At 40.2% G+C, this 26,365-nt stretch overlaps 1 protein-coding gene across 3 annotated transcripts; it reads left to right on the plus strand.

Annotated features, from left to right (window-relative positions):
- The first annotated feature begins 216 nt into the window (after window positions 1-216).
- On the plus strand, window positions 217-26,089 carry LOC118702295 (aldo-keto reductase family 1 member C1-like). 3 transcript variants are annotated; one of them, XM_036408081.2, is made up of 10 exons: window positions 218-400; window positions 12,316-12,437; window positions 15,272-15,439; window positions 16,884-17,000; window positions 17,594-17,671; window positions 18,548-18,670; window positions 20,424-20,533; window positions 22,200-22,365; window positions 22,938-23,020; window positions 25,846-26,089. In XM_036408081.2, the coding sequence occupies exons 2-10, from the start codon at window positions 12,351-12,353 to the stop codon at window positions 25,886-25,888; spliced, it is 975 nt and encodes a 324-aa protein (XP_036263974.1). In that variant the 5' UTR covers window positions 218-400; window positions 12,316-12,350; the 3' UTR covers window positions 25,889-26,089. The 3 variants fall into 3 exon arrangements, with proteins under 3 accessions (XP_045444694.1, XP_036264006.1, XP_036263974.1); XM_045588738.1 differs by lacking the exon at window positions 16,884-17,000 and having other exon boundaries at window positions 217-400; XM_036408113.2 differs by lacking the exon at window positions 15,272-15,439 and having other exon boundaries at window positions 217-400.
- Window positions 26,090-26,365: the final 276 nt, after the last annotated feature.

Consider the following 26,365-nt stretch of genomic DNA (forward strand, 5'->3'; position numbering starts at 1 on the left):
GTTTGAAGAATGTTGAGAATAAGTACTGAGGGGGGAATTGCAGAGGGAAGGAATCAAGCTGGCAGTCTGTATTGATGAGTGCAAAGTACCAAAAGTTATTTCAAATTGCACAAGCCCTGGTGTTTTTGGCACTACTTGCATCAGTGGCTTGTGCCAGCTCAAAGTCCTCAGAAGTAATTCTAAATCAACAAGACAGAGACAGAAGCAGTCCTAGCCTGAGGGAGGGGGGGGGGGGGGGGCAAGATCAGATGCCCAACTGAGAGGGCAGAAAAAGACCTGAACAGAGGTCAGTGGCAAACAAGCTGGGAAGGTGACATTTTAGGAATCTAAATACAGAGAGGCTGAGCACATGCTGAGAAGTTCTTTGTGGAAAATTGTGCAATAAAGACTGCAAATCCAGGTAATTTTAAAATAAATTGTAATCTGTTTTTTCTAAAGTAATATATTTTCACTTAGAAATCTTAACAATTGGTTTATAGATAAGAGAACAAAATCACAGTGAAGCAAGTATTGTAGCAATTGTCAACATTTTGGAGTTTCACACTCCTTGTATGCATTGTTTACATTGTTAAATCTGCTTCATTTACATCTCTGTACTCCATACTTTGTTATGTAATTAACAATGTAATAATTTCCCATTTAATTTTAAAATCTGCATAAACACCAATTGTATGCATTATTTTTACTCTTTGTACATTACTCTATCATTATCCTACAATATATTATCAATGCATTATAATTGCTGTACTGAATTGTAGTGATTTTTAAGTCCGTGGTCATTAAACTACTCTCCAGCTTTCTCTATTACTAGTAATGCTGCAATAAACATCTTTGTATGTAAAAAGTTAGGTAGTTTAATTAGGATAGAATTGTATAAATTAGATTATTTTGTATCAAAGGTACGCTATATTTTTTTCCATTTTTTATTAAGGTATTACATGTGTACATATCTTATCATTGCCCCCCACCCCCTTCCCACTCCCATAAATTCCCTAACTCCCAGTGTTTTGCGCCCATTGGTTATGCTTATATGCATGCATACAAGTCCTTCGATTGATCTCTTATCTCCCCCACCACTCCCTAATCTTCCCACTGTAATTTGACAGTCTGATTGATGCTTTACTGCCTCTGTATCTATCTTTTTGTTCATAAATTTATAATGTTGTTTATTATCCACAAATGAGTGAGATCATGTGGTATTTTTCTTTCATAGCCTGGCCTATTTCACTTAGCATAATGTTTTCCATTTCCATCCATGTTGCTGCAAATGATAAGAATTCCTTCTTTTTCATGGCAAGATAGTTTTCCATTGTGAAGATGTACCATGGTTTTCTGATCCAATCATCTGCTGACGGGCACCTAGGCTGTTTCCAAATCTTAGCAATTATAAATTGTGCTGCTACGAACATAGGGGTGTATATATCATTTTTGACTGGTGTTTCTAGTTTCTTAGGATATATTCTTAGGAGTGGGATTACTAGGTCAAATGAGAGTGCCGTTTTCAGTTTTTTGAGGAAACTCCATACTGTTCTCCACAGTGGCTACACCAGTCTGCATTCCCACCAGCAGTGCACGAGGGTTCCTTTTCTCCACATCCTCGCCAGCACTTGCCATTTGTTGATTTGTGGATGTTGGCCATTCTGACAGGTGTGAGATGGTACCGCATTGTTGTTTTGATTTGAATCTCTCAGATAATTAGTGACTTTGAGCATGTTTTCTTTCTTTCTTTTTTTATTAGAGCATTTAATCCATGTACATTGAAGCTTATTATTGACTAAAGGCCCAGTACATGAAATTCATGCCTGGGTGGTGGTGGTGGTGTGTGTCCCTCAGCCTGGCCTATACTCTCTCCAATCTGCGACCCCTTGAGGGATGTCTGAATGCCCATTTAAGCCTGATCCCCATGGTCAGTCAGACATCCCTTTCACAATCCAGGACTACTGGCTCCCAACTGTTTGCTTGCCTGCCTGCCTGATTGTCCCTAACTGATTCTGCCTGTCAGCCTGATCACCCCTAACTACTCCCCTGCCAGCCTGATCAACACCTAACTGTTCCCCTGCTGCCCGATTACCCCTAACTTTCCTCACCTGCAGGCCTGGTTCCCCCTCCCCCATTTACTGCTCTCCCCTGCAGGTCTGTTTCCCCCCACTCCAAATGCACTCTATTGCAGGCCTCGCCACTCCCAACCGCCCTCCCCTGCAGAACCGGTTACACCTAACTGCTCTCCCCTGCTGGTCCAGTCACCTCCAACTGTCCTCTCCTACATGCCTGGTTCCCCCCAACTGTCCTCCCCTGCAGGCCTTGTCCCCCCCGCCCCAGCTCCCCTCCCTTAAAGGCCTGGTTCCCCCAACTGACCTCCCTGAAGGTCTGTGTCCTTCCCCCCCCCACCCCCCCCGCAACTGCCCTCCTCTGCCGGCCATCTTGTGGTGGCCATCTTGTGTCCACATGGGGGTGGCCATCTTGTGTGTTGGAATGACAGTCAATTTACATATTACCTCTTTATTATATAGGATGAGCATGTTTTCATATGTCTCTTGGCCTTCCTTCTGTCTTTTTTAGAAAAGATTCTATTTAGGTCTATTGCCCATTTTTTATTGGATCATTTATCTTCCTTTTGTTAAGTTGTATAAATTGCCTGTATATGTTGGAGATTAAACCTTTATTAGTGATAACATTTGCAAATATGTTCCCTTATACAATGGGCTTTCTTGTTGTTTTGTTGATGGCTTCTTTTGCTGTGTAAAACTTTTGTCCCATTTGTTTATTTTCTCTTTAACTTCCATTGCCCTAGGAGCACTATCAGTGAAGTTCTTTCGGCATATGTCTGAGATTTTGCTGCCTGTGGATGCCTCTAGTATTTTTATGGTTTCCTGTCTTATGTTTAAGTCCTGTATCCATTTTGAGTTTATTTTTGTGTATGGTATAAGTTGATGATCTAGTTTCATTTTTTTTTTTTTTTTTGCATGTATCTGGCTAATTTTCCCAATACCTTTTATTGAAGAGATTATCTTGACTCCATTATGTTCATGCCTCCTTTGTCAAATATTAATTGAGCATAGTGGTTTGGGTCACTATCTGGATTCTCTATTCTATTCTGTTGGTCTGTATGTCTGTTTTTGTCCCAGTAACAGGCTGTTTAGAGAACAATGGCTTTGTAATATAGCTTGAAATCTGGTATTGAGATCTCTCCTGCTTTATTCTTCTTTCTTGGGATTACTGTGGCTATTTGCAGTCTTTTTTTATTTCAGATAAATTTTTGTAGAGTTCTTTCTAGGTCATTGAAATATGCTGTTGATATTTTAATAGGGAGTGCATTGGATCTGTAGATGCTTTTGGTAGTATGGACATTTTAATGATGTTGATTCTACCAATCCACAAACATGGTATGTTCTTCCATCTGTTTACATCTTCCTCTATCTCTTTTTTTCAGTGTCATGTAGTTTCCCGCGTATAGGTCCTTACCTCCTTAGTTAAGTTTATTCCTGTGTATCTTAATTTTTTTTTTTTTTTTTTTTTTTTTGGTGCAATGGTAAATGGGATTGTTTTCTTAGCCTCTGTTTCTGTAAGTTTACTATTGGTATATAGAAATTACATAGATTTCTTGACATTAATTTTGTATCCTGCTACATTGCCGAATTCATTTATTAAGTCTATTAGTTTTTTGATGGAGTCTTTTGGGTTTTTATGTACAATATCATGGCATCTGCAAATAAAGACAGCTTTACTTCTTCTTTTCCAATTTGGATGCTTTTATTTCTTCTTCTTGTCTAATTGAAATGGCTAATGCTTCCAGTACTATGTCATACAGGAGTGGTGAGAGTGAGCATCCCTGTCTTGTTCCTCTTCTTAGGGGAAATGGTTTTAGTTTTTGCCCATTGAGTATGATGTTAGCTGTGGATTTATCATATATAGATTTTATTATGTTGAGATATGATCCTTCTATTCCCCACTTTGTTGAGAGTTTTTATCAGGAAAGGGTATTAGATTTCATCAAATGTTTTTTTGGAATTAATTGATACTGATTTTTATCTCTCAATTTATTTATTTGATGTATCACGTTTATTGATTTGCGGATATTATACCATCCTTGCATTCCTGAGATAAATCCTACTTGGTCATAGTGTATGATCTTTCTGATGTACTGCTAGATCCCGTTTGCTAGAATTTTGTTGAGGATTTTGGCATCTATGTTCATGAGGGATGTTGGCCTATAAATCTCTTTCATTTGTTATCTTTACCTGGTTTTAGTATTAGGGTGATGCTGGCTTCATAGGAGCTTGGAAGTGTTCCTTCCTCTTAAATTTTTGGGATTATTTTGAGGAGGATAGGTTTTAGTTCTCCCTTGAACTTTTGGTAAAACTCCCTTGTGAAGTCATCTGGCCCCAGGCTTTTGTTTGCAGGAAGGTTTTTGATGACTGCTTCATTTTCTTCCATAGTTATTGACCTATTGAGCTGTTTAGATTCTTCCTGATTGAGTTTTGGAAGGCTATATTTTTCTAGGAATATGTCCATTTCCTCCAGGTTGTCCAGATTGTTGAAATAGAGTTGTTCATAGCATTTTTTAACAATCCTTTGTATTTCAGTTGGGTGTGTTGTTATTTCACCTCTTTCATTTCTGATTTTGTTTATTTGGGTCATCTCTCTTTGCTTCTTGGTGAGCCTGGCTAGATGTTCATCAATCTTATTTATACTTTCAAAGAATCAGCTTTTGGTTTTTTTGATCTTTTCTATTGTTTCTTTGGTCTCTATGTCATTTATCTCTGCTCTGATCTTATTATTTCCTTCCTTCTGCTTACACTGGGTTTTTCTTGTTGCTCTTTTCCTAACTCTTTGAGTTGTATGGTTAGGTAATTTATTACCATTGTTTCTTGTTTTTTGTAGTAGGCTTATAGAGCTATGAACTTCCCTCTCAAGACTGCTTTTGCTGTGTCCCATAGATTTTGGATTGTTGTGTTTTCATTGTCATTTGTTGCCATGATGTTTTTTACTTCTTCCTTGATCTCTATGGTAACTCGGTCATTGTTTAATAGCATGCTATTTAGTCTCCAGTTGTTTGATTTTTTTTGAATTGTTTGTATTTTAGTTGATTTCCAGTTTTATGCCAGTGTGATCTGACAAGATGCTTGATATGATTTCTATCTTCTTGAATTTGTAGAGACTTTGCCTGTGACCAAATATATGTCCTATCTTTGAAAATTTCCCATGTAACTTGAGAAGAATGCATATTCTTTGGCTTTAGGTGAAATGTTCTGAAGATGTCAATTAATTCCATCTGTCCGAGTGAGTCATTTAGGATTCATGTTTCTTTGCTGATTTTTTGTTTAGTGGATTTGTCCAATGGTGATGGTTGGGTATTAAAGTCTCCTACTATGATTGTATTGCTGAAAATCTCTCCCTTGATATCCTCCAGGATTTTTTTTATGTATTTGGGTGCTCCTGTATTAAGTGCATATATGTTTACCAGAGTTATTTCTTCTTGTTGGATTGCTCTCTTTAGTATTATGAAGTGGCCTTCCTTATCTCTTATGTCCTTCACTTTAAGATCTAATTTGTCAGATATAAGTATTGCTACCCCAACTTTTTTTTTTTTTCATTTCCATTTGCCTGAAAAACCTATTTCCATCCCTTCACCCTCAGTCTGTGTGTATCTTTTTTCTGAGGTGGGTTTCTTGTAGACAGCAGATATATGGGTCTTGTTTTATTATCCAATCTGTTACCCTATGTCTTTTGATTGGGGCATTTAAACCATTTACATTTAAAGTTATTATTAATAAGTACTTATTTGTCACCATTTTTGTTCTTTACCTCTGTGTTTCTTCTTTGCATCCTATTTCGTTTTTCCTTTCTTTTTTTGTTTCTTTTTTTTTTTTTTCAGCACACCCTTTAGCATTTCTTGCATTGCTGGTTTGGTGGTGATAAATTCCTTTAGTTCTTTTTTGTCTGTGAAGCTCCTGATTTCACCTTCAAATTTGATTGATAGCCTTGATGGGTATAGTATTCTTGGATTCAGACCCTTCCTTTACATGACTTTGTATATATTATTCCAATCCCTTGTGGCCTGATTGTGTTTCTGTTGAGAAATAGGTTGCTACCCTGTTTCCCTGAAAATAAGATATCCTCCGAAAATAAGACCTAGTGCGTGGGAAAATAAGACATCCCCTGAAAATAAGATCTAGCGCATCTTTGGGAGCAAAAATTAATATAAGACACTTTTATTTTCGGGGAAATGGGGTAATCTGATGGGGGTTCCTTTGTATGTAACTTTCTGTTTCTCTGGCTGCTTTTAAGATTCTTACTTTGTCATTGGTGTTTGTCAATTTAACTATACTGTGTCTTGGTGTCGGTCTTTTGGGGTTCATTTTGCTTGGAACTCTGTGAGCTCTTTTGGATTTGTGTGTTTTTTCTTCTTCCCTATATCAGGGAAGTTTTCTGTCATTATTTCTTCAAATAGGTTTTCTATTCCTTGCTTAGTTTCCTCTCCTTCTGGAACTCCTATTGTGCAGATATTTTGTTTTATGTTGTCCCAAACTTACCTTAGGCTCTCCTCCTGCTTTTTAATTTTTTTGTAGAAGCTGCTCTACTTGTCTTCAGGCTCACTGATGTGGTCCTCTGCTTCTTTTAGTCCACTCTTGATGCTTTCTATTGAGTTTTTTTAAGCAACAATGTCATTTTTTATTTATTCTTGGTTATTCTTCATTTCCTCTTAATTCTTACTCATATTGTTGAATTTGTCTTCCATTCTTTTGAGCCATCTTATGACCATTTCTTTGAATTCTTTCTTTGACAGGTTTCTTGCCTCTGTTTCGTTTATTTCCTTTTCTAGTGATGCCTGCTTTACTTTCATATGTGGGCTGTTTCTTTGTCTCCCCATGGTATCTCTTCTCTGGATATCTGGTTATATAGTTCTCTCTCTCTTTTGTTGACTTTAAGGCACAAAATACAACAGAACCAGGTACAATACTCAAGACATTGAACAGATATGTACTCATATATTAATAACCCCCAATAAAGGTGACCAACAGAGAAAGGCAATTAGAGGATAGGAAAGAAAGAAGAGGAGAAATAAAAATTAAAAAAAAAAAAAAAGAGTGCCAAAATGATTTTGGGTAAAGGGAAAAAAAGTAAGAAAGAGACTAAGAAATGAAAGGAGAACAAACTATATATATAGGGAGAAAATCCCAAGAGTGCAGCCACTAATCCCAGCAAATGTGAGCAACAAGTACCTGGAGATTAGTACCAACTATAACATAAACTAATATTAAGCAAGGCAAGGGAAAACAGAAGCAAAAATCAAACAAAAACAAACAAAAAATAATAAGCAAAACCATCTCACAAAAAAGCATACAGACTCAATATAATAAACATTCAAGCCAACAATAACATAAGGACAGAGAGAAAAACAATTTTTTGGATAGTTTAGATAGAGGAGAGAGAAGTATGTATGGACTTGGAGCAGGGAATGGGAAATTAAATATATAAGTAGAGTGCAATTTTAACACGGGGTAAACAGAAAGAATAGAAAAAATCTAAAGCAAGAAAAGAGTAAGAGAAACAGGACACCAAAAAGGAAAAAGTTAGGAAGAGAGTGATGGCATAAAGGTAGAATTGAGATAGATTAAAATAATGTTAAAGGAAAAATGAAAATAGAATGTAGAACACTAATCCCAAAGTAAACTAAAGAGAAAATGAAATAACACTTTTAAAAAATAATAATAAAAGGTAAATAATAGTAGTAATAATACTGATTGAAAATAAAAAGGTAATAATAAAAAGGTAAAATCAAGTGCAGTAAAAAGAAAAAAAATTAGTTTCTTAAATAAAATATGAAAAAAATAAAATGAAATAAATAAGATGCGCAGTAGTTCTGTTGTTTTGTTTGGCACGCCTGTTTCCCAGTCAGGACAATATTGCATATCCCTGCATTCCGCTGCTCCTAAGTGTTGTAAGCCAGTCCTGATTTTTAAGCAGGCGGTGTCTTAATTTCTCGCATTCCTTTATTTTGATTACACAAGTGTCAATTTGTGATTCAGTCCTGTTTCTGGATTGACTTCTGGGTCTATATGGCCTCTTGAGCTTGTGCTTAGATCCCGCTTTTCCTGTGGCACTCAATACCAGTTTGTGGGAGTGGGCTGCCCCAGAGCTGGCTCTCCAGTGGTCACTCCCCACTCTGATCCCCAGGTTCCAGAAAAACAACTTTCCCCTGAAGTCTCCAGGGTGTCCCCAATGGGGTGATCTTACGTATTGGGTTTAGTAATCAGAAGCAAGGATTTGAATAGGAAAAAGTCCATGTGTGCGAACAATGGGACTGCATGCATGTCTACAAAGTCTTTCTTTCCCCCTTGGGTCTAAGCAGCCAGAACACTTTTAGAATTCTTAGGCTGTCCTTTTGCATCAGAACAAAATGGGTTGCTTTTTAAAGATCCCTTCTGTTAGCAGCTCTGAGGACCCCCTTCCATATTCACGGATCACACCAGCCCCAACAGCCATGGATTTTTCTAGGCACAGACTTCCCTCGGTCCTCCAGCTCCCACAGTGCATGCATTTCTCTCCTGCTGGGACCAGAGACCTTACCTTTTCCCAGGCGAAATCTGACCTTTCTGTGGTGGAGTGTAGAGCATCTCTGAATCTGCATGTTTGCACCAATTGGGGACTGGAGTTCTGGGACTCACAGCTGTTCTGTAGTTGCTGCAGTTGTAGATTTTCAAGCCTCCAATAAGATATACTTTCCCCTTCAAGATGGCATGGTCTCTGTGTCTGAGCCTGTGGCTCTGGGATGGGACCCAGAAGCAGTGGGGGCTGCCCGGTCAGGGGAACCCCATCCAACAGTCCCCAAACTTCTCCTGGAGTATAGATGTCCCTTAACTTGTCAACAAATACTCCCTGTGCAACTCTCAGCTGTTCTTTCTTTCTGCTCCTGGACAAGGCTTGGGACCTGTCTGTCTATTCCACCTCCATTTTCTATACCTGCTGGTTTTTTCAGTTCCTTCTTAAATAATCATAAATACCAATCGGATGAATAGGCTCTAGACCACTGCTCAGACCTTGTAATTCAATTGAACATCACCACCTTTGTTTACTGTCCACACTATTTTTGCATGATACTTGGTTTTGATCAGAACTGCCATAACTCAGTTTCACAAAGTTGTGAGATCATTCTACAGATGCAACTGCATCTTCCACGTGTCTTTCTTACATCAGTATTTCTCTCTGCCTCTCCCTTACACTCTCTAAAAATCAACAGAAAAAAATATCCTTGAGTGAGGATTATAAACAAAACAAAAACTCTGTAAGTTAGCCAACGTCAAAATCCAAGGAATATTCATTCAAGAAAAATCACTAAACATTATTAAGAGTGAGTTTTGTGGCCTTTATCTCCATCATTCTATCTCCAGCTCATCAAATTCTCCAGAACTTCCAAAAGAACTAGCAGTTCCTCACCAGGAGTCCAATGGGTCTGCCACAGTCTAGCCACCCAGAATAGACAGAGATGGTGGCATGGGCTAGCAGATACCATAGATCCTCCCTCTGCCTAGCATAGAGAGAGATGATACAAAGCCCCAGCTCTCAGTTTCCCTTGGGGAAGAACAGAGTTAATCTATGCATCCTGCTCCATCTTTTCTTTGGCTTACCAAAGAACTAGCATTTTCCTCATCAGTCTTGAAATTCTGATGGATTTAGCACAGTTGAAATAACAATATTGTATGTAAGCTCCAAGGTTATCTCTCTCTCTCTCTCACAAACACACACACACACACACACACACACACACACACACACACACACACACACACACACACTACATATAGTAGTTACACAAAAGAAAAAGAAGTCAAAGGATATCCACTATAAAAATCTACAAAACATGAGAAAGACATCAAGAAAGGAAAAGATAGATACTTGGAACTAATACAAAATAACAATAAATGTAAAGTATAATTAAAATATATTTTTTTAAAGTAAAGAGAGATGAAAGAACAAGATTAACAGAAGACAACAATCAAAGTGATAAAGTAGAACCTTCCCTATCAGTAATTACTTAAATGTAAATGGTTAAGCTATCCAATCAAAAAACAGAGTTACTATTGAATTAAAACAAACTAACAAACAATACCAAGATTAACTATATGCTGTCTATAAGAGAATCACTTTAAATTCCAGAAAGCAAAGCACACATGGGTTTAAAGTGAAGGGAGAGAAAAAGTGTGCAAATAATAACCAAAAGAGAGCAAGGGAGGCTATATATATATATATATCAGTTAAAATAGATTTTAAGTAAAAAACTATCCTAAAAGACAAAGAGGAGCATTATAAAACAACAAAAGGACCAATCCACCAGGAATTCATAATAATTATAAATATATACTGATCCAATACCAAAACACCTAAATATATAAAGCAAATGTAGGCAGAATTAAGGGGAGATATAAATAGTATCTCTATCTGGAAGAAGACAAGGATGCCATTCTGCCAATTCTATTCAATGTAATATTGGAAGTCTTAAAGCAAGAAAAAGAAATAAAAGTAATCTATATCAATAATCATTTGTTTTTTTTATACACTAATAGTAAACTGTCTGAAAAATAAATTAGGAAAACAATCACATTTATAATAGCACCAAAAAGAATAAATTGTTTAGGAATAAATTTAACTAAGGAAGTGAAAATCCTGTGTACTAAAAACTATAAAATGATGAAAGAAATTGAAGACACAAATAGAAGGAAAGCTTCATGTACTATAAGAACTGGAAATGTATGTCCACAGAAAAACTTATACATAAATGTGTACAGAAGTATCCTATATAATCCTATAATAATAAAGAGGTAATATGCAAATTTACCCTTACACCCTAGGAAGATGGCTGCTTACAACCAGGCCAGCAGGGGGGTTAGTGAGGGACAACCAAATAACTGAACAAGCAGGCTGCATGTGGTAACCAGGCCAGCTGTGAGGGGTGACTAAGACAGCAGGAGTGCAGGTGGGGGCAACTAGGCCAGTCAGGGGCAATTAGGGGTGATTAGGCTTGCATGCAGAAGCATTGAGGGTCGATCAGGCCAGCAGTGGGGGGGGGGGGGGGGGGGGGGGGGGGGAAGACAGTTAGGAGTGACCAGGCAGGCAGGCAGATGAGCAATTAGGAACCAGCAGTCCAGGACTGTAAAAGGGATAGGTCTCAACCAGCATTCGGACATCTCCCAAAGGATCTCGGACTGGAGAGGGTACAGGCTGAGCTGAGGAGAACGTGCTCTTCCCAAACTCCCCTGTCACAAATTTCATGCACTGGGCCTCTAGTTATTCATAACAGTTAAAAAAATAGAAAAAGCCAAATGTTCATCAACTGATGAATGGATAAACAAAATGTGGTATAACCATACAAAGGGACTATATTTATATATAAAAGCCAAGCAAACAGAACAACTAGAATGACCAGAAGGACCAGTCACTATAACACACACTGGGGATGCCAACTGGCCCTATCAAGGCCCCAATCAGACCCCTCAACTGCCTGTGGCCCCTCCCCTGGCCAGACACCTCCACAATCAGCCCCCCAACCTTGATCAGGAGTCAGCCAGCCAACTGCCAGGGGCTCCTCCCTCCAGCTGACCCCACCCCAGATTGAACCCCCACACCAATTGGGGATGGGGATGGCCAACTGGTGGAGGTCCATCCCCTAGGCTGGCCCCATCCCTGATAGGCCACCCCAATCAGGGGCGAGGCTGGCTGGCCAACCTCCCTCAGCCCCTTCTCCTGGCTGTCCCTGCCCTTGATTGGCCCCACCCACCCACCCTGGGGCAGGGCTGGCCAGCCAACCTCCTGTGTCCCCTCCCCCAACCAGTTGGTTCAATTGACCCCATTGGGGAGGGCCGACTGGACCCCTCCTGTACACTAATTTGTGCACTGAGTCTTGTTAGGCATAAAAAGGAATGAAATACTGATAAGTGAAAAATAACACAGCCTGACCTTAACATGCTAAGTGAAAAAGGGTAACCACAAAATGCTACAAAGTGTATGAATACATTTACATAAAATTTTCAAAATAGACAAATCTATAGAGATAGGAAACAGTTGCCAGGGGTTGGAGGGAAAGAGGAATGGGAGTTACCTTCTAGTGAGTGTGAGGTATCTTTGGGGATGATAAAAATGCTCCAAAGTTGTATAGTGGTAGCAATCCTAAGAATATACTAAAATCTGCTGAATTGTATAATTAAAAAGAGGTGATTTTATTATATGTGACTTTTACTTCATTAAAGCTGTTAAAAATAGCAATTATACTGTGTGTGTGTTTTTTCTCTCTCTCTCTTCAAATGACTTTTAATAAAGAAAATCTGTATATTTAACCAAGAGAGTGAAAGGAGATGCGTGCAATGAGACACTTTTCTGTGAAGCTGAATGATGGGCACTCCATGCCTATTCTTGGATTTGGCACCTCAGCTCCTGCTAAGGTAATCATAATGGCCTTGGAGATGGAGGGGCAGCAGATAGGGTTTTGACCAGAACTAGTCACTGCTTGAATTTGGGGAATACAGATGGGCATCTTATTATTCATTGGTAGGATGCTTTCTCTCCAGGTTAGGTTATTTTGTGCAGTAAGTCAGTGCTTTTCAAATTTTAATAGGCATAAAATATCTAAGAATCTTGTTAGAAATACAGATTTAGATGTTCTACACACAAAGTTTCTGATTGAATGGATCTTGGAGAAGACTCAAAGTTCATATTTCTAATGAGCTACCAAATGATTCTGCTGCTGCTTGTCCAAAGATCTCAGAGTGGCACTGTATTAAGGGAGATGAAGAGTGTCACCTTTCAGCAGTTCAGGGGTAGATTAGTCTATTTCTCACCTGCTATCCAGTTGTAGCCATTTCACAATATATTGGAATAAATGGAGCCCAGTTATCATGTTACTATAGGTCAGAGACTTCGCAGCAAGCTTGCTTGTGATGAAGTTTCTCTGTAATTTTTAAGGTCCAAGTTGCCCCTGTCCTTCACTATCCAGAATATTGAGAGAAATCTCAGTTACAAAAAGACCTGGAGGAAGAGAGGCAGGATTCATGGTAGAGTTTTGGTGGTCTGGGTGGAAATAGTCTCTGAAAGCCAGGTTGTTAGTACTATGCCAAGGGGAGGGCCAAGTGGCACTTGGAAATCCTCTCTTTTTTCAGAAGTATATATATATATATATATATATATATATATATATATATAAATTGAATTTCTTGGGGCGACATCTATATATATATAAAAGCTAAATGACCAGGATGCTGGAACGACTGAACCACTGGTCGCTATGATGTGCATTGTGGCTGGCCAACGAGCCCAATCAGGAGGCAGCCTCTCCCCCAGCCTCCCCCCTTGATTGGGGGGCAGGGCCAGCTAGATAACCTCCTGTTTCCCCTCCCCCTGGCTGGCCTGGCCCAATTGGTCTCAGTTGAGGTGGGCTGGCTGGACCCCACCTGTGCACAAATCTATGCACCAAGCTTCTAGTCCTATATAATATCCTATATAATAAAGAGGTAATATGCAAATTAACCATCACAGCCTTGCAAAAGATGGCCACCCCATGTGGTCGCAAGAGGGCCAGATGGCTGGCAGGGGAGGAAATTTGGGGGTGACCAGGCCTGCAGGGGTGGGAGGGCAATTGGGGGGACCATGGCAGTTGGGAGGAAATTTGGGGGTGACCAGGCCTGCAGGGGTGGGAGAGCAGTTGGGGGCAATCTGGCTGGCAAGGTAGCAGTTGTTAGGCATTGAACAGGCTGGCTGGGGAGTAGTTAGGGGTGATCAGGCTGGCAGGCAGAAGTGGTTAGGGGCAATCAGACAGGCAGCATTCCCGGGTTGTGAGAAGGATGTCCTACTGCCAGTTTAAACCTGCAGCTGGACATCCCCCGAGAGGTCCCAGATTGGAGAGGCTGCAGGCTGGACTGAAGGACACCACCCACAAATTTTGTGCAATGGGTCTCTAGTTGGTTAATAAAATTATACAGGTTTCAGATATACAATTCTACACTACATCATCTGTATATTGTACTGTGTTCACCGCCCAGAGTCAAGTCTCAGTCATCACCATTTATCCCCTTCTTATACCCATATCTATCCACCCTTTCCTCTGGAAATCATCATATTGTCTGTGTCCATGAGTCTTTTTTTTTTTTCCTTTGCTTAATCCCTTTATTATTTCTACTCAGCCCCCAACCCCTCCCCTCTGACAGCTGTCAGTCTATACTCTGAATCCATAAGTCTGTCTCCATTTCTTAGTTTATTTTGTTCATTAGATTCTACATATAAGTAAAATCATATGGTACTTATCTTTCTCTGACTGGCTTATTTACTTAGCATAATGCTTTCCAGGTTCATCAAACACCTTGCCTGTTTCTGGTTCAAACACTACAACCTTACAAGAACTCAGCTTCAGTGTTCCCTGGTGAAGTTTATGGTGGTTTTAGGAAAGTTGTAGGATAGTTTCTCGAGTGTGAGAGTTATGTAATGAGGACTGCCACAAGGACACTTGTATGTATTGCTTTTCCTTTGATTTAGCTCTTCAATCTATTCATATCCAGTTAATCTCCATGGAGATAGTTAACTCATCAGGAGTTGAACATTTTAAACTATACCCCAGACATTCTCATTATCAAATGAGGTAGAAAGGGGTAATGAAGAGAAAATAATTACAGATAATTTAATAGGTTCAGCCTGGTGGGCCAGGAAAAAAGTAGGCAGCTGTAAAAAATAACAAAGCTGTGAATCAAAAATTATCACCAAAAAATAATTATGAGGTATTTTTGAGTGAAAAGGGAGTTAGTGTATTCTATCTAAAATTACATTTTCATTGCATTGATAATTTTTAGCATTGGATTTCTGGGCTGAAACCAACTTCATAATCTTGTATCAAGTAAATTAATTTAGGAATGTAAATCTAAAGGTTTTGTAAATCTACAGATCACATAGAGAGTATAAATTCAGGAGTAGGGGGTTAAACACAGAAATGTGCTAGGGCCAGCTCATGGATCACAAGATTCACTTGTGAGCATCTTCCCCATATTGGAAGCTTGAAATTAGACATGGGGAGGGGGAGTATTTGCACCATAGAAATTATTAAATACTAGAAATCAAGACTTTTCTTTAGACAGTTGTTAAACATTTATCACATTTTATAAGTCAACAGTTGGCTTTGTCACCTCTAGTTCCTAGACCTTAGAAAAGCAAGAGGTTCTGTCAACTAGCTCTGCTCATGGAATTGGTCATGTGCTTTTCAATAAGTGAGTCTTTATTTTTTATGCTTTTCTAGGTTCCTAAGAGTAAGGTGGAAGAGGCCATTGAGAGAGCAATTGATATAGGCTATCGCCATATTGATTCAGCTTATTTATACCTAAATGAAGAAGAGATTGGGAGGGCCATCCAGAAGAAAATTTCCAATGGCACTGTGAAGAGAGATGACATATTCTACACTTCAAAGGTGCTCTGTAGAGTTGCATGTATACCTGAGGGAAGCTCATTCTTAGCAGAATAATTTCTTGGCAACCATCTCATTGGTTTCATTTTGACTCATTCTCAGACTATGCAAGACTGGTTAGGAATTTGAGTTCCTAACCAGTTGGGAATTTGAGTTCTCTTCAGACTTCCTATATTTGAATTTTACTCAATGTGTGACCTTGGACTTAAATCTACTTAAATTCCATGCCTCAGCTTCCCAAGTTGTAAAATAAAGATGATATTATTTATGTCACAGAATTTTTATATGTGTTATATAATAAGTACATATAAAGGTTTTAGAAAAACATATATATGAACATATATGTACATATATGTACATATGTACACACACACACACACACATATACTAGTGCCCTGGTGCACAGATTCATGCACATTGAAAGAAAATTAATTAGAAGATGGCCGATGGAATGGAACTAGGCAATAAGGCAGAAGATACCCTAAATCCAATCTCCCATGGTCCCTCCCCTGTGGCCAGCCACACCTGGGGTAGCACTGCAGCTCAAAGGGTGTCTGTGGAGTGAGCGGGGTTCCTCTAGCAGGTGGGGTTCCTCTGCCTGGCCTGCAGGGATCAGGCTGAAACCAGCTCTCTGATATCCCCCCGGATTGTGAAAGGGTGGTTCTTGGGTGACATACCTCAGAATCAGGCTCCCTCTTCTCTGGTTCTGGGGTACATCACCTGAGAACCGCCACTGTCAAGTCACACAGCTCAGCAGCTCCTGTGTTGAGCATCTGCCCTTGGTGGTCAGTGACCATCATAGCTATCAGTCAGAAGGTCAGACGGTCGCTTAGCAATAGATAGATAGATAGATAGATAGATAGATAGATAGAATAGATAGATATCCTTACCTGATGACATGCTTATAGAGAGGAAAGGAGAGAGAGAGAGGGAGAGAGAGAGAGAGAGAGAGAGAGAGAGAGAGAGAGAGAGAGAGAGAGAGAGAGAATATGAATAATCAGTTGCCTTCTGTACATGTCCCCTGACTGGGAATTGAACCAGGAAACTTTTGGTGCACAGGACAAAGCTCAACCCACTGAGCCACTCCAGCCAGTTTCTCAGAAAGACTTTTTTTTGTTGTTATTAATCCCTAAAGGTTTTTGTTGTTGTTGCTGTTAATCCTCACCTGAGGATATTTTTCCATTGATTTTTAGAGTGAGTAGAAGGGAGGGGAAGAGACACACAGAAATATCATTGGTTGCCTTCCACATGAACCCTGACCACGGCCAAGAAGGAGACCAGGGCCAGGATAAAACATGCAACCAAGTACAATACATGCACTTGAATGGAGTTGTACTCAAGGACCCTTCAGTCCGTGGGCTAATGCTCTATCTGAGGGCAAAATAAGCTAAAGCTGAAAGACTCTTAAAGAAATAATCTCACATCCCTTCTCTTTCAACCATTGCAGCTGTGGGGCACCTTTTTCCGTCCAGAATTGGTCCAAACTAGCCTAGAAGTATCTCTGAAGAAACTTCAGCTGAGCTATGTGGATCTTTTTCTTATTCATTTCCCAGTAGCTTTGAAGGTTAGCAAAAGTTATTTTACTTTGGTTATCAATATAAACATTGTAGCTGACTGATAGAGAGGAGATAATTTGTAAAATGAGAAGAAACATGCATAACACTTTAAGATTCCCTATTCTTTTGGCTGCAACTATTTCCATCTCAGTTCATTATTTTAGCTCCAGAGAGAGAACCCCTATGCTCCTCAATCTGAGCCCAGTGCCCACCTGTGTCTGGGAATGTTCTGATGTGGAGGTCAGTTGAGGACAAAGAAATCCAAAGAGGATGAGACTCAACCCTTGAGAGGTAGACAGGTTGCTCTCTGGTAGAAAGTGAGGTGGGGGAGCTCAGGAGAAAGGAGCTTGCTGAGCCATGCTCACCCTAGAATGGTGTCCAGGGTGTCTCCAGTTGTCTTTGACACAAGCAATACTTATTAAACCTTTGGTGATTAAAGACATTTATGGGAAGTGTACCTCCTAAATATACCTCCTTTCCTTTTATCCCAACCTTAAAATTCCTTTAAAAAGTAAGGATAGATTATTCTTATAGATTCAAAACAATTTGGGTAAAGTCAGACATGGCTTTGTACACCTTTTCCTTCTTGCTTATATTCCAGCCTGGGGAGGAACTTTTCCCAAAGAACACAGATGGGAAACTCCTTTCTGACACAGTGGATCTCTGTACCACCTGGGAGGTGAGTATAGCTGCCCCTGTGGGGAGAGAGGACAGATGGGAATTCAGGAAAGATACAACTAGTCCAGTTCTTCCACCTGTGTAGACTCAAGGAAGACCCTGAATGCCCCTCTGCCTCAATGTTCTCAATTCATCCACTTAATAATTCAACAAATACTTATTGCGTGCCTATGACGTACTCAATACTTAGTGCTTCTAAATACTCAGGCAACACTGAGGCCTCTGGCCCCATGGGAACTGAGAGTGCAGGGGTTAGGACACAGATAGCCAATTAAATACAGAATGGGTGGGGTAGGCCTCTTTGAGAAGATGACATTTGATCAAAGACTTGCAGGAAGTGAGAACATTGATTATATGGATATTTGGACAAAAAGTGATACAAGCCAAAAGAAGACCAAGGCAGAGTTTTTAAGATGAGATAGAACTTACCATGATCCAGAAACAGCAAGAAGACTTGTTTACTAGAACAGAGGGAGTTTAAAGGGCAATAATAAGAAATGGGGTCATAGAGAAAAGAGGGCCACCCTCTTTTTCCCCGTGCTCAGCTACTTCATTTCCTGTGGCTGATTTTGCCATCTTGTTTCATCAAATTTTACCTGGTGTTCAGCTAAAGATCATCTGGCTCTTTTAGCTCTGTCTTGCCCTCTTGCATTCTTTTCTTACTCTTATGTTCTTACCCATTTTTTTTTCTATAATTTTTTAAATTCTCCTCCTTTGGCCAATTTCTGTTTTGTTGAATGACACTTGAATCTTTCAAGACTTTCTCTCCTGCTCTGGCTCATATTTTTTCCCATCCCCACGCCCTACTCTCACTGTGCTTCCATTAGGCTTCTCTAGCCAGTTACACACATGACCTCTCACAACCCTTCCTCCCCAGGCCCTGGAGAAGTGTAAGGAGGCAGGATTGGCCAAGTCCATTGGTGTATCCAATTTTAACTGCAAGCAGCTGGAGATGATCCTGAACAAACCAGGACTCAAATACAAGCCTGTATGCAACCAGGTAAGCCCCATCAACACACCACTGACTTCCTCGCCCTCCTCTTCAGCTTACTTTTTTCTCATTTCTACAAATTTCCAAGGGCACTCCCTCTAGTGTATGGTAACTTTGACATCAGCTGCTTCAAGAGAACAGAATGTATTTCAAGTTGTTGGCAGTTGCCAAGATCATGTCACTTTATTAAAACAAAACAAAACAAAACACAAAAACCCAAAAAAAACATGTAAAGGTCAGGTTGGAGAATATCTACTAGGTGTTATGGGGATTGGTCCTAAAAATTTAAAACCAACACACTACTGAGTTTTCTCATCTCATAAAAGGTCAACAAAGTTGAAACACTTGTGAATAAAAGAAAGTGGGTGATTCATCTTTAAGTCTAATAACTCTTGAGTTCTGTGCATGAGAATCATTGATCTCCTTGATAGTACAAAATCACTGACAATGTGAATGTATTTAATACCACTGAACTGTACACTTAATAATAGTTTAAGTGGTAAAAGTGTTATGTATATTTTACCACCTTACATTTTTTTTTTTAATTTAGAAGGCTACCTTAAAATAAACTCACTTTAATAAACAACACATACACCTACTTGTCTTGGAGAATAGTGAAAGAAACCAGGAGTGCTGAAATAGCCTACACTCCCTGGATTATCTCATCTCCTTTTAAACATCTTCCATGCAAACTGAGAGGATGGTAGTCAATCAATATATTAAATATTAGCAAGACATATTTTTTATTTTTAGATTAAAAATACAAATAAGAATTCTAAAAAGTTGTATTTTGTGTCCCTTGGGAAGTTTACTTTCACTTTGAGATTACCAATTAACAGAAAGGAAAGAACATTGGTTTTGACTGGAGTAGTTGCTGAAAAATTAAGGGAGAAGCTGGATATTTCCTGAGCTCTAATGGGTGATAGTGTTTAGCCAACTTGGTTGGAGGGAGTTTACATGAAAAAGACCCAAGAACACCACCATGGCCTCCAGCCTGAGAGTCAGGGAGATCTGTTCATCTCATCATTCGAACTCATCTTCCACAAGAGTTACTGGGAAACTCCTGGTTTGGCTCGGGCTGCCTGTTCCTGGGTCCAATAATGAAGACAGGGTTGAATCATATAAGGCATTTATTGAGAAGACTAGCCAACCAAGAAGACAGGGACACTGACAAACATCTAATGCTGCCTTCCAGCAAAGTACAGGGGACAGGATTATAAAAAGGAAGGGCCTGGGGTGAGGAATGCAACTACATGCAGATGTCAGCTATTGTAATTAGTCATCAGGCAATGAGATGATGTTGATGAGATGATGGTTTGACTCCTGGTGGGTCGGCCTGATCATGCTTATCCGCTCTGCTTGTTGGATTCACAGTTGAATAATACCTCCCCAATCGCTTCATACAGGCCTTGAAAAGGACACTTGAAGAAAAATTTAACCCCCTATTCACATAAGTATATGTGTTCTAAGATTTAAAATGGTATGATTACTTTTCAGATTAATTCTGGTGTTCTATCTGTTAGATTTAGGTCCCCCCTATCACAAGCACTGAGCTCAATATTGTGATGCTATCTCTGGGTAGGTAGCCAGAGTTGAGACTTAGGAAGATCCAGAGGCACAGCTGTGTGTGACAACCATGTGTTTGTCCATGTAGTTGGTATTCTTAAGCATTTTTGGCACCATGCAAAACAGCACTGTATGTTCCTTGTAAACTTGGTGTTGGTGGGTCTATAATCCAATGCTTCTGCTTGGTGTTTTGCAGGTAGAGTGTCACCTGTACCTTAACCAGAGCAAACTTCTGGACTTCTGCAAGTCCAAGGACATTATCCTCACTGCATATGGCGTCCTGGGCTCTGACCCCGAAAAAGAGTGGTAAAAAAGTTATTCTCTAAAAAGTTATTTTCATCCTAGATGCCATTCCTCTTTGAGTCCTCTCTCAACTGTCTGGAGGAAATTAGTAACTCATCTTTGTCAACCCTTTCACTAGGCCACATTGTAAAGACTCTATAAAACATCCTATATAATAAAAGCCTAATATGCCAAGTGTCTGGTCATGCAATTGGCCATTCAACCAATCAAAGCATAATATGCTAATGATATGCTAAGACCACAAAACTGCTTGCTATGACGTGCACTGACCACCAGGGGCCAGACACTCCCACTGGTAGGTTAACTTGCTGCTGGGATCTGGCCAGTCAGGATTGGGCAAGAAGGCCAGACATTCCCTGGAGCCCTCCTATGGTCCCTTCCCAGCTGGCCAACCTCCTGCATCCCTCCCCTGCCCCAATTATGCACCAGTGGGATCCCTCAGCTTGGCCTGCACCCTCTCATAATCCAGGCTGAGGGAGACCTCCCTCTTCCCACCCTGAGTGCACAAATTTTGTCTATCAGGCCTGGTGCATGGAATTCATACACTGGTGGGCGGTGGGGCCCGCTATGGGAGTGCTACTCATCCAAGTCAGCTAAGCGGCTGTGAACCTTCCCTCTGAGCAGCTGCTCCCTGGTCTGGCTTCTTCTGTGGAGCTGCAGCACTCACCTCTCCAGGGGTTCTGATTGGGCTATACCCAAGGACAATAGCACTGAGAGGCAGCTTAGTAGGCCTCAGACCTGTGGTGGTCATGAAGCCACCTCCCAGCCTGCGGGGTCAGTTCTGCGAGCCTGGCTGCAACACTGCATGGCCTGCATGCATCTGGAGGAGAAGACAGAAAGCAAGGAGGAGGAGGAGCCTGGAGTGAGGAGGCTATGATTACAGCCTGGGTTCCTGCTCATTGGCCCGGGTTTCACAGCAGGAGCAGCCACTCATCCTGGTCAGCCAAGCAGCACTTCCACTATGGTAGCACACTGACCACCAAGGAGCAGCTCCTGTGTTGAGTCTCTGCCTCCTGGTGGCCAGTACGTGTCATAGCAACTGGTCGACTGGTTGTTCTGGTCATTCTAGTCATTCTGCCATTCAGCCGCTGGGCATTTATTATATAGAATAACATTATGAGTAAAATGTTCATAAATTCCAGGGTTGGCTATGAAGAGTGAGAAAACTAGCCCAAGCCATAATTCTGACACTTAATAGTTGAGTGAGGTGATATAAGTGACCCCTTCTGCAAGTTTCAGTTTATTTCTTCAAGAGCAATTTATATTATGTACCTTTTAGTGCTGGATGACAAAACTGGGAGAATTGATTGAAACTATGTTTTTGAAATAGCAAAGTATTATACAATAGGTAGTTATTTTTGTGATGGTGGTTATTGGGTTTTAGTTTGGGCAACCATTTTTTTTTTTTTAATTTATTCAAACTTTTACTAAATTTCTCAGAAAAGTGTTTTTAAAATATACCTGGTTTCCCTTTCGGTCTTATTTTCTCTTGTTCTTCTTTGGAGTTACCAGAAGAAGCAAAATTGGACCTTGAGGTAGCCAGAGGGTAATGAGGAAGGTTCTAGAGGACTAGCCCGCCCTCCCCACCCCCCAAATGAAAAGCTCCCCCTACCCCCACCATGAAATAGATACTCAGCCTCAAACTCAGAGCACTCTGCCTCCTTCCCAGGGTGACCAAGAACTACCCAGTTATCCTGGAGGACCCAGTACTCAATGTCATTGCTGAAAAGCACCAGCGAACCCCAGCTCAGGTGGCCCTGCGTTACCAGCTGCAGCGGGGCTTGGTGGTCCTGGTCAAAAGCTTCACTGAGAAGAGAATCCGAGAAAACTTCCAGGTACAGGGTAGGGCTGTGGTCAGCAAGGACTGACAGTATAGCATTTCCCAGTTGTGGTTATCGGTGAGGCTATCAATGTGGATTGGGTCAAATTTGTCTCCTTGTACTCTGTGCATAAAAGTGTTGTGTTTAATTATTTTGTCCTCCACCTGTTGCAGGGTGAGGGGGTGCATGAGGGTTGGAAAGACCACTAAAAAGGGTTAGTTTTAGTCTCAATACTGATTTCTAATCCAAATGCATGGTCCTGGGCAAATCATCCCTTAATTTCTTCAGCTATAAAATGAAGGAGTTAAATGAGATGAGGTTTGGGCTGAAATATTTCTAGGATTCCTTTGCTACATCAGCCTAGCCACCCCATAGAAGTCTTTGAGGGTGGTCTGAATTGCCGATCTCAACTCTCAGAGTGGAAAATTTCCATGACTTTTGCCAAGAAATGACCCCAAGTTAATGACAATTATCTCATAAAACCTACATAAATTCCTACTTCAATTTTGTGTCAGTGTCTGGGGAGATGGAAGGTAGGGAGCAATTGCCTCAGGGAAATTTAAAAGTTCTTCTCACATTTCTACTAGGTTTTTGATTTCCAGTTGACACCAGAGGATATGAAAACTCTAGATGGACTCAACAGGAACCTTCGCTATTTTAAAGACACATAGTAAGTAGCTTGTTCCATTGTAGATGCTGGAGAGCATGACAGGGAAAGAATTATGCTTATTTCTATCCACAAAGGACAAGGTCATCTCTTTCCTCCTCCTATAGGAAATTTGTTGGAAATCCTTTCTCTTGAAGCCTTTTCACTGTTACCCTCATGTTCCTTCTGTCCTAATACTACTTAAATTCTAGGGTCAATTTATTAATATCCTTTGCAGAGTGCCTCAACTCTAGCCCTTCTCTTCCCCTGTTTTACTCATTGATCTAAACAAAACCTGGTTAAGTCCCATTCCTACTCACATCATCAGTTTTTCTCTCCTCACAAGATTATTCCTTAAGGCATTCAAATGTGTGCTCATCTTTAATAAATAAAAAAAAAAAAGGCTACCTCACTTCCCAGGTACCCAGGCTCCACCCACATCACCTTTTATAGAAAAGTTTCTAGGAGCAGGCTACACTTGTCCCTCTAGGGCCTCTCTCTCTCTCTCTCTCTCTCTCTCTCTCTCTCTCTCTCTCTCTCTCTCTCTCTCATATATTATTGATTTTTTTACAGAGAGAAAAGGAGAGGGATAGAGAGTTAGAAACATCGATGAGAGAGAAACATAGATCAGCTTGACTCCTGCACACCTCCTACTGGGGATGTACCCGCAACCCAGGTACATGCCCTTGACCTGAATCGAACCTGGGACCTTTTAGTCCGCAGGCTGATGCTCTATCCACTGAGCCAAACCAGTTTCGGCTCTCTTTTTTTCTTTTATTGTTTGAAGTATTACAAATAGTAGTACATATGTCTCCTTTTTTTTTCTCCCATTGACCTCCCCCTGGCCTCCCCTACCCCCAAGGGTCTCTCTTCTCCATTTCATCAAATCAGTCATTTGCTCTCTACTTTGCCAGCACTCTTATCAGGTTAACCACAACCTCGTCTTTGCTGAAACCTGAGTGGGCCACTCTCTCCTCCAAGCAACACTTACTTTCTTTGGCTGCTGTGCTTTTGCCCTTCATTCATGTTAATATCAAGTCTACTGGCTTCTCCCTGGCTTCTCTACGAAGAGCCAACGGGTTACACAGTAGACCGGGTCAGGCACTCCCCCTTGTGGTACCTGGTGGCCTGCCAGGCCACTTCAAACAAAGGCCAACTTCCTTACACAGCCTACAAGAGCCAACAGGGTGCTCCCTCCCTATATCCTTGCCCCCAAAACCTACCACTCTTCCCTCTGATTCCATCCAGTGACACGTTGGCTGCTTATCACATATGATAAGTCGGTGTCCGGGTCTTTGCACTGGCTCTTTTCTCTGGGAGAGGGTCCTTCTCCAAGGGGCTGGATATTCAGTCCTCCACCTTTTGAAATCCTAACTCAGATGTCACCTCAGTAATACCTTTTCTGTCACCTTATCTAAAAATGCACCCCCTGTCTAGCATTTTCTTCCCCTCTACCCTGATTTATTTTTCTCTTGGCACTTATCCCTAATTAACATGCCATATAGTTCACTAACCTATTTGGTTACTTTTCGTTGAGCACAGAATGCTGGATCCTTGAGCATGTTTTTATTTTATTTTTAAAAATATTTTTATATTTTCAGAGAGGAAGGGAGAGAGAGATGGAAACATCAGTGATGAGAGAAAATCATCGATTGACTGCCTCCTGCAAATCCCACACTGGGCACAACTTTGGCATGTGGCTGAACTGTGACTTTCTGGTTTGTAGATCGAAGCTCAGCCATTAAGTGAAACCTCGCAGATCCTAGGGCAGGTTTTTAAGTAAGCTACTCTTCCTTGAATAATCAATAACTATTAGTTGAAAGAATAGGTAGAAGGGTAAGAGGAAGAGAGAATAGAGAAACAATAATCAATAATTATTCAGTGATTTAGCATTTTTTTATTTTTTAAATGATTTTAGAGAGAGAGGAATGGAGAGGGAGAGAGAAAAAAAAATATTGAACAGCTGCCTCTTGTATGCTCCTCTTCATGGATCAAAACTTTGGCTCAGAATTGAATCTGCAACTTTTTGGTACACAGGAGAACACCCAACCATTTGAGCCATACTAGCTGGAGATGATTTAGCATTTTCTATCTCAAAAATTATTTTTATGTAGTGCTTGCTAATTGGAAGCTCTTTATCTAAGTGACTTATTTTATAATCACTGTATCTATCTTTAGGTCTACTTTTATGAGTGCTTGGAAGAAATTGAATAACAGTCATATTTTTATCACATTCCTTATCATCAACTTGAAATGTTTATTAACTTCATAAATTTAACCAAATTAACATTGTTTTATTTTATTTTATTTATTTTTTAAAATATATTTTATTGATTTTTTACAGAGAGGAAGGGAGAGGGATAGAGAGATAGAAACACCGATGAGAGAGAAACACCCTACTGGGGATGTGCCCGCAACCAAGGTACATGCCTTTGACCGGAATCGAACCTGGGACCCTTCAGTCTGCAAGCTGATGCTCTATCCACTGAGCCAAACCAGTTTCGGCTAAATTAATATTGTTTTAAATGAAAGCATAATTCATTTCTGCCCTTTTGGGAGATTAAAATAGTAACATCAATAGTTTTATCTCCTTAATTTGTAGAATAATATACCTGCAAAAATAGAATATAATAATTTATTTTTGTGTAGGTGCTCAAGTGCAAGTATGCATAATTGTATTTTACAATGTATGTATTGCATTGTAATGCAGCATGGTTATTATAACATTAGTTGGGTTTGCACTTCCCCTTAAAGGTTATATTAATTTTTAACTTAAGCCAGTTTTAAAGAAACCTCTCTATCCAGCCCAGAAACAGTGACTTGACTAAGGCTCTCCTTTTACCTTTTAGTTTTGCTGATCACCCAGATTATCCATTTTATGATGAATATTGACAACTGTGTCAGAGGGTGCTCCGGCTTTTTATTTTGGTTGCTGATTGGAGAACATCAAGGACAAGAAGACATCTGGTTCATTTTGTGCCCCTCAGCTCAACCAGTCACAATGTGGCTTGAGTCCCTGGACCAGAAAAGAAAAATCTTTAAACTGGACCTTTCCCTCATGGAGTAAATAATGATACAGTTTGAATAACCTAAGCTACCACTGCTTTGGTTATTTTGTTTGTTTTGTGTTGTGTTTCCCTGTGTCACTGAGGTTGAAATGCTGACATCCCAGGAAGTATGAACTCTCAAAACACACACACACACACACACACACACACACACACACACACACACACAGAAAACTAACCATTTACTATACTTGTAAATGTTCAAAGTCCACTTTTTTTTTTTACTTCTCTGTAATTCTTGTCTTATTTTCTCTTTTGTTCTATGAGTTTGCCGTACCATACAGCTTTATAAGACATTTTA

The sequence above is a fragment of the Pipistrellus kuhlii genome, unplaced genomic scaffold (assembly GCF_014108245.1).
Source record: "Pipistrellus kuhlii isolate mPipKuh1 unplaced genomic scaffold, mPipKuh1.p scaffold_m20_p_1, whole genome shotgun sequence".
Taxonomy (NCBI): Eukaryota; Metazoa; Chordata; class Mammalia; order Chiroptera; family Vespertilionidae; genus Pipistrellus; species Pipistrellus kuhlii.

Coding starts and splice junctions, on each gene's coding strand:
- LOC118702295 (XM_036408081.2), top strand. CDS start 12,351: ATGCGTGCAATGAGACACTTTTCTGTGAAGCTGAATGATGGGCACTCC. Junction 12,438..15,271: donor GCACCTCAGCTCCTGCTAAG/GTAATCATAATG, acceptor ATGCTTTTCTAG/GTTCCTAAGAGTAAGGTGGA. Junction 23,021..25,845: donor CGCTATTTTAAAGACACATA/GTAAGTAGCTTG, acceptor TTTACCTTTTAG/TTTTGCTGATCACCCAGATT.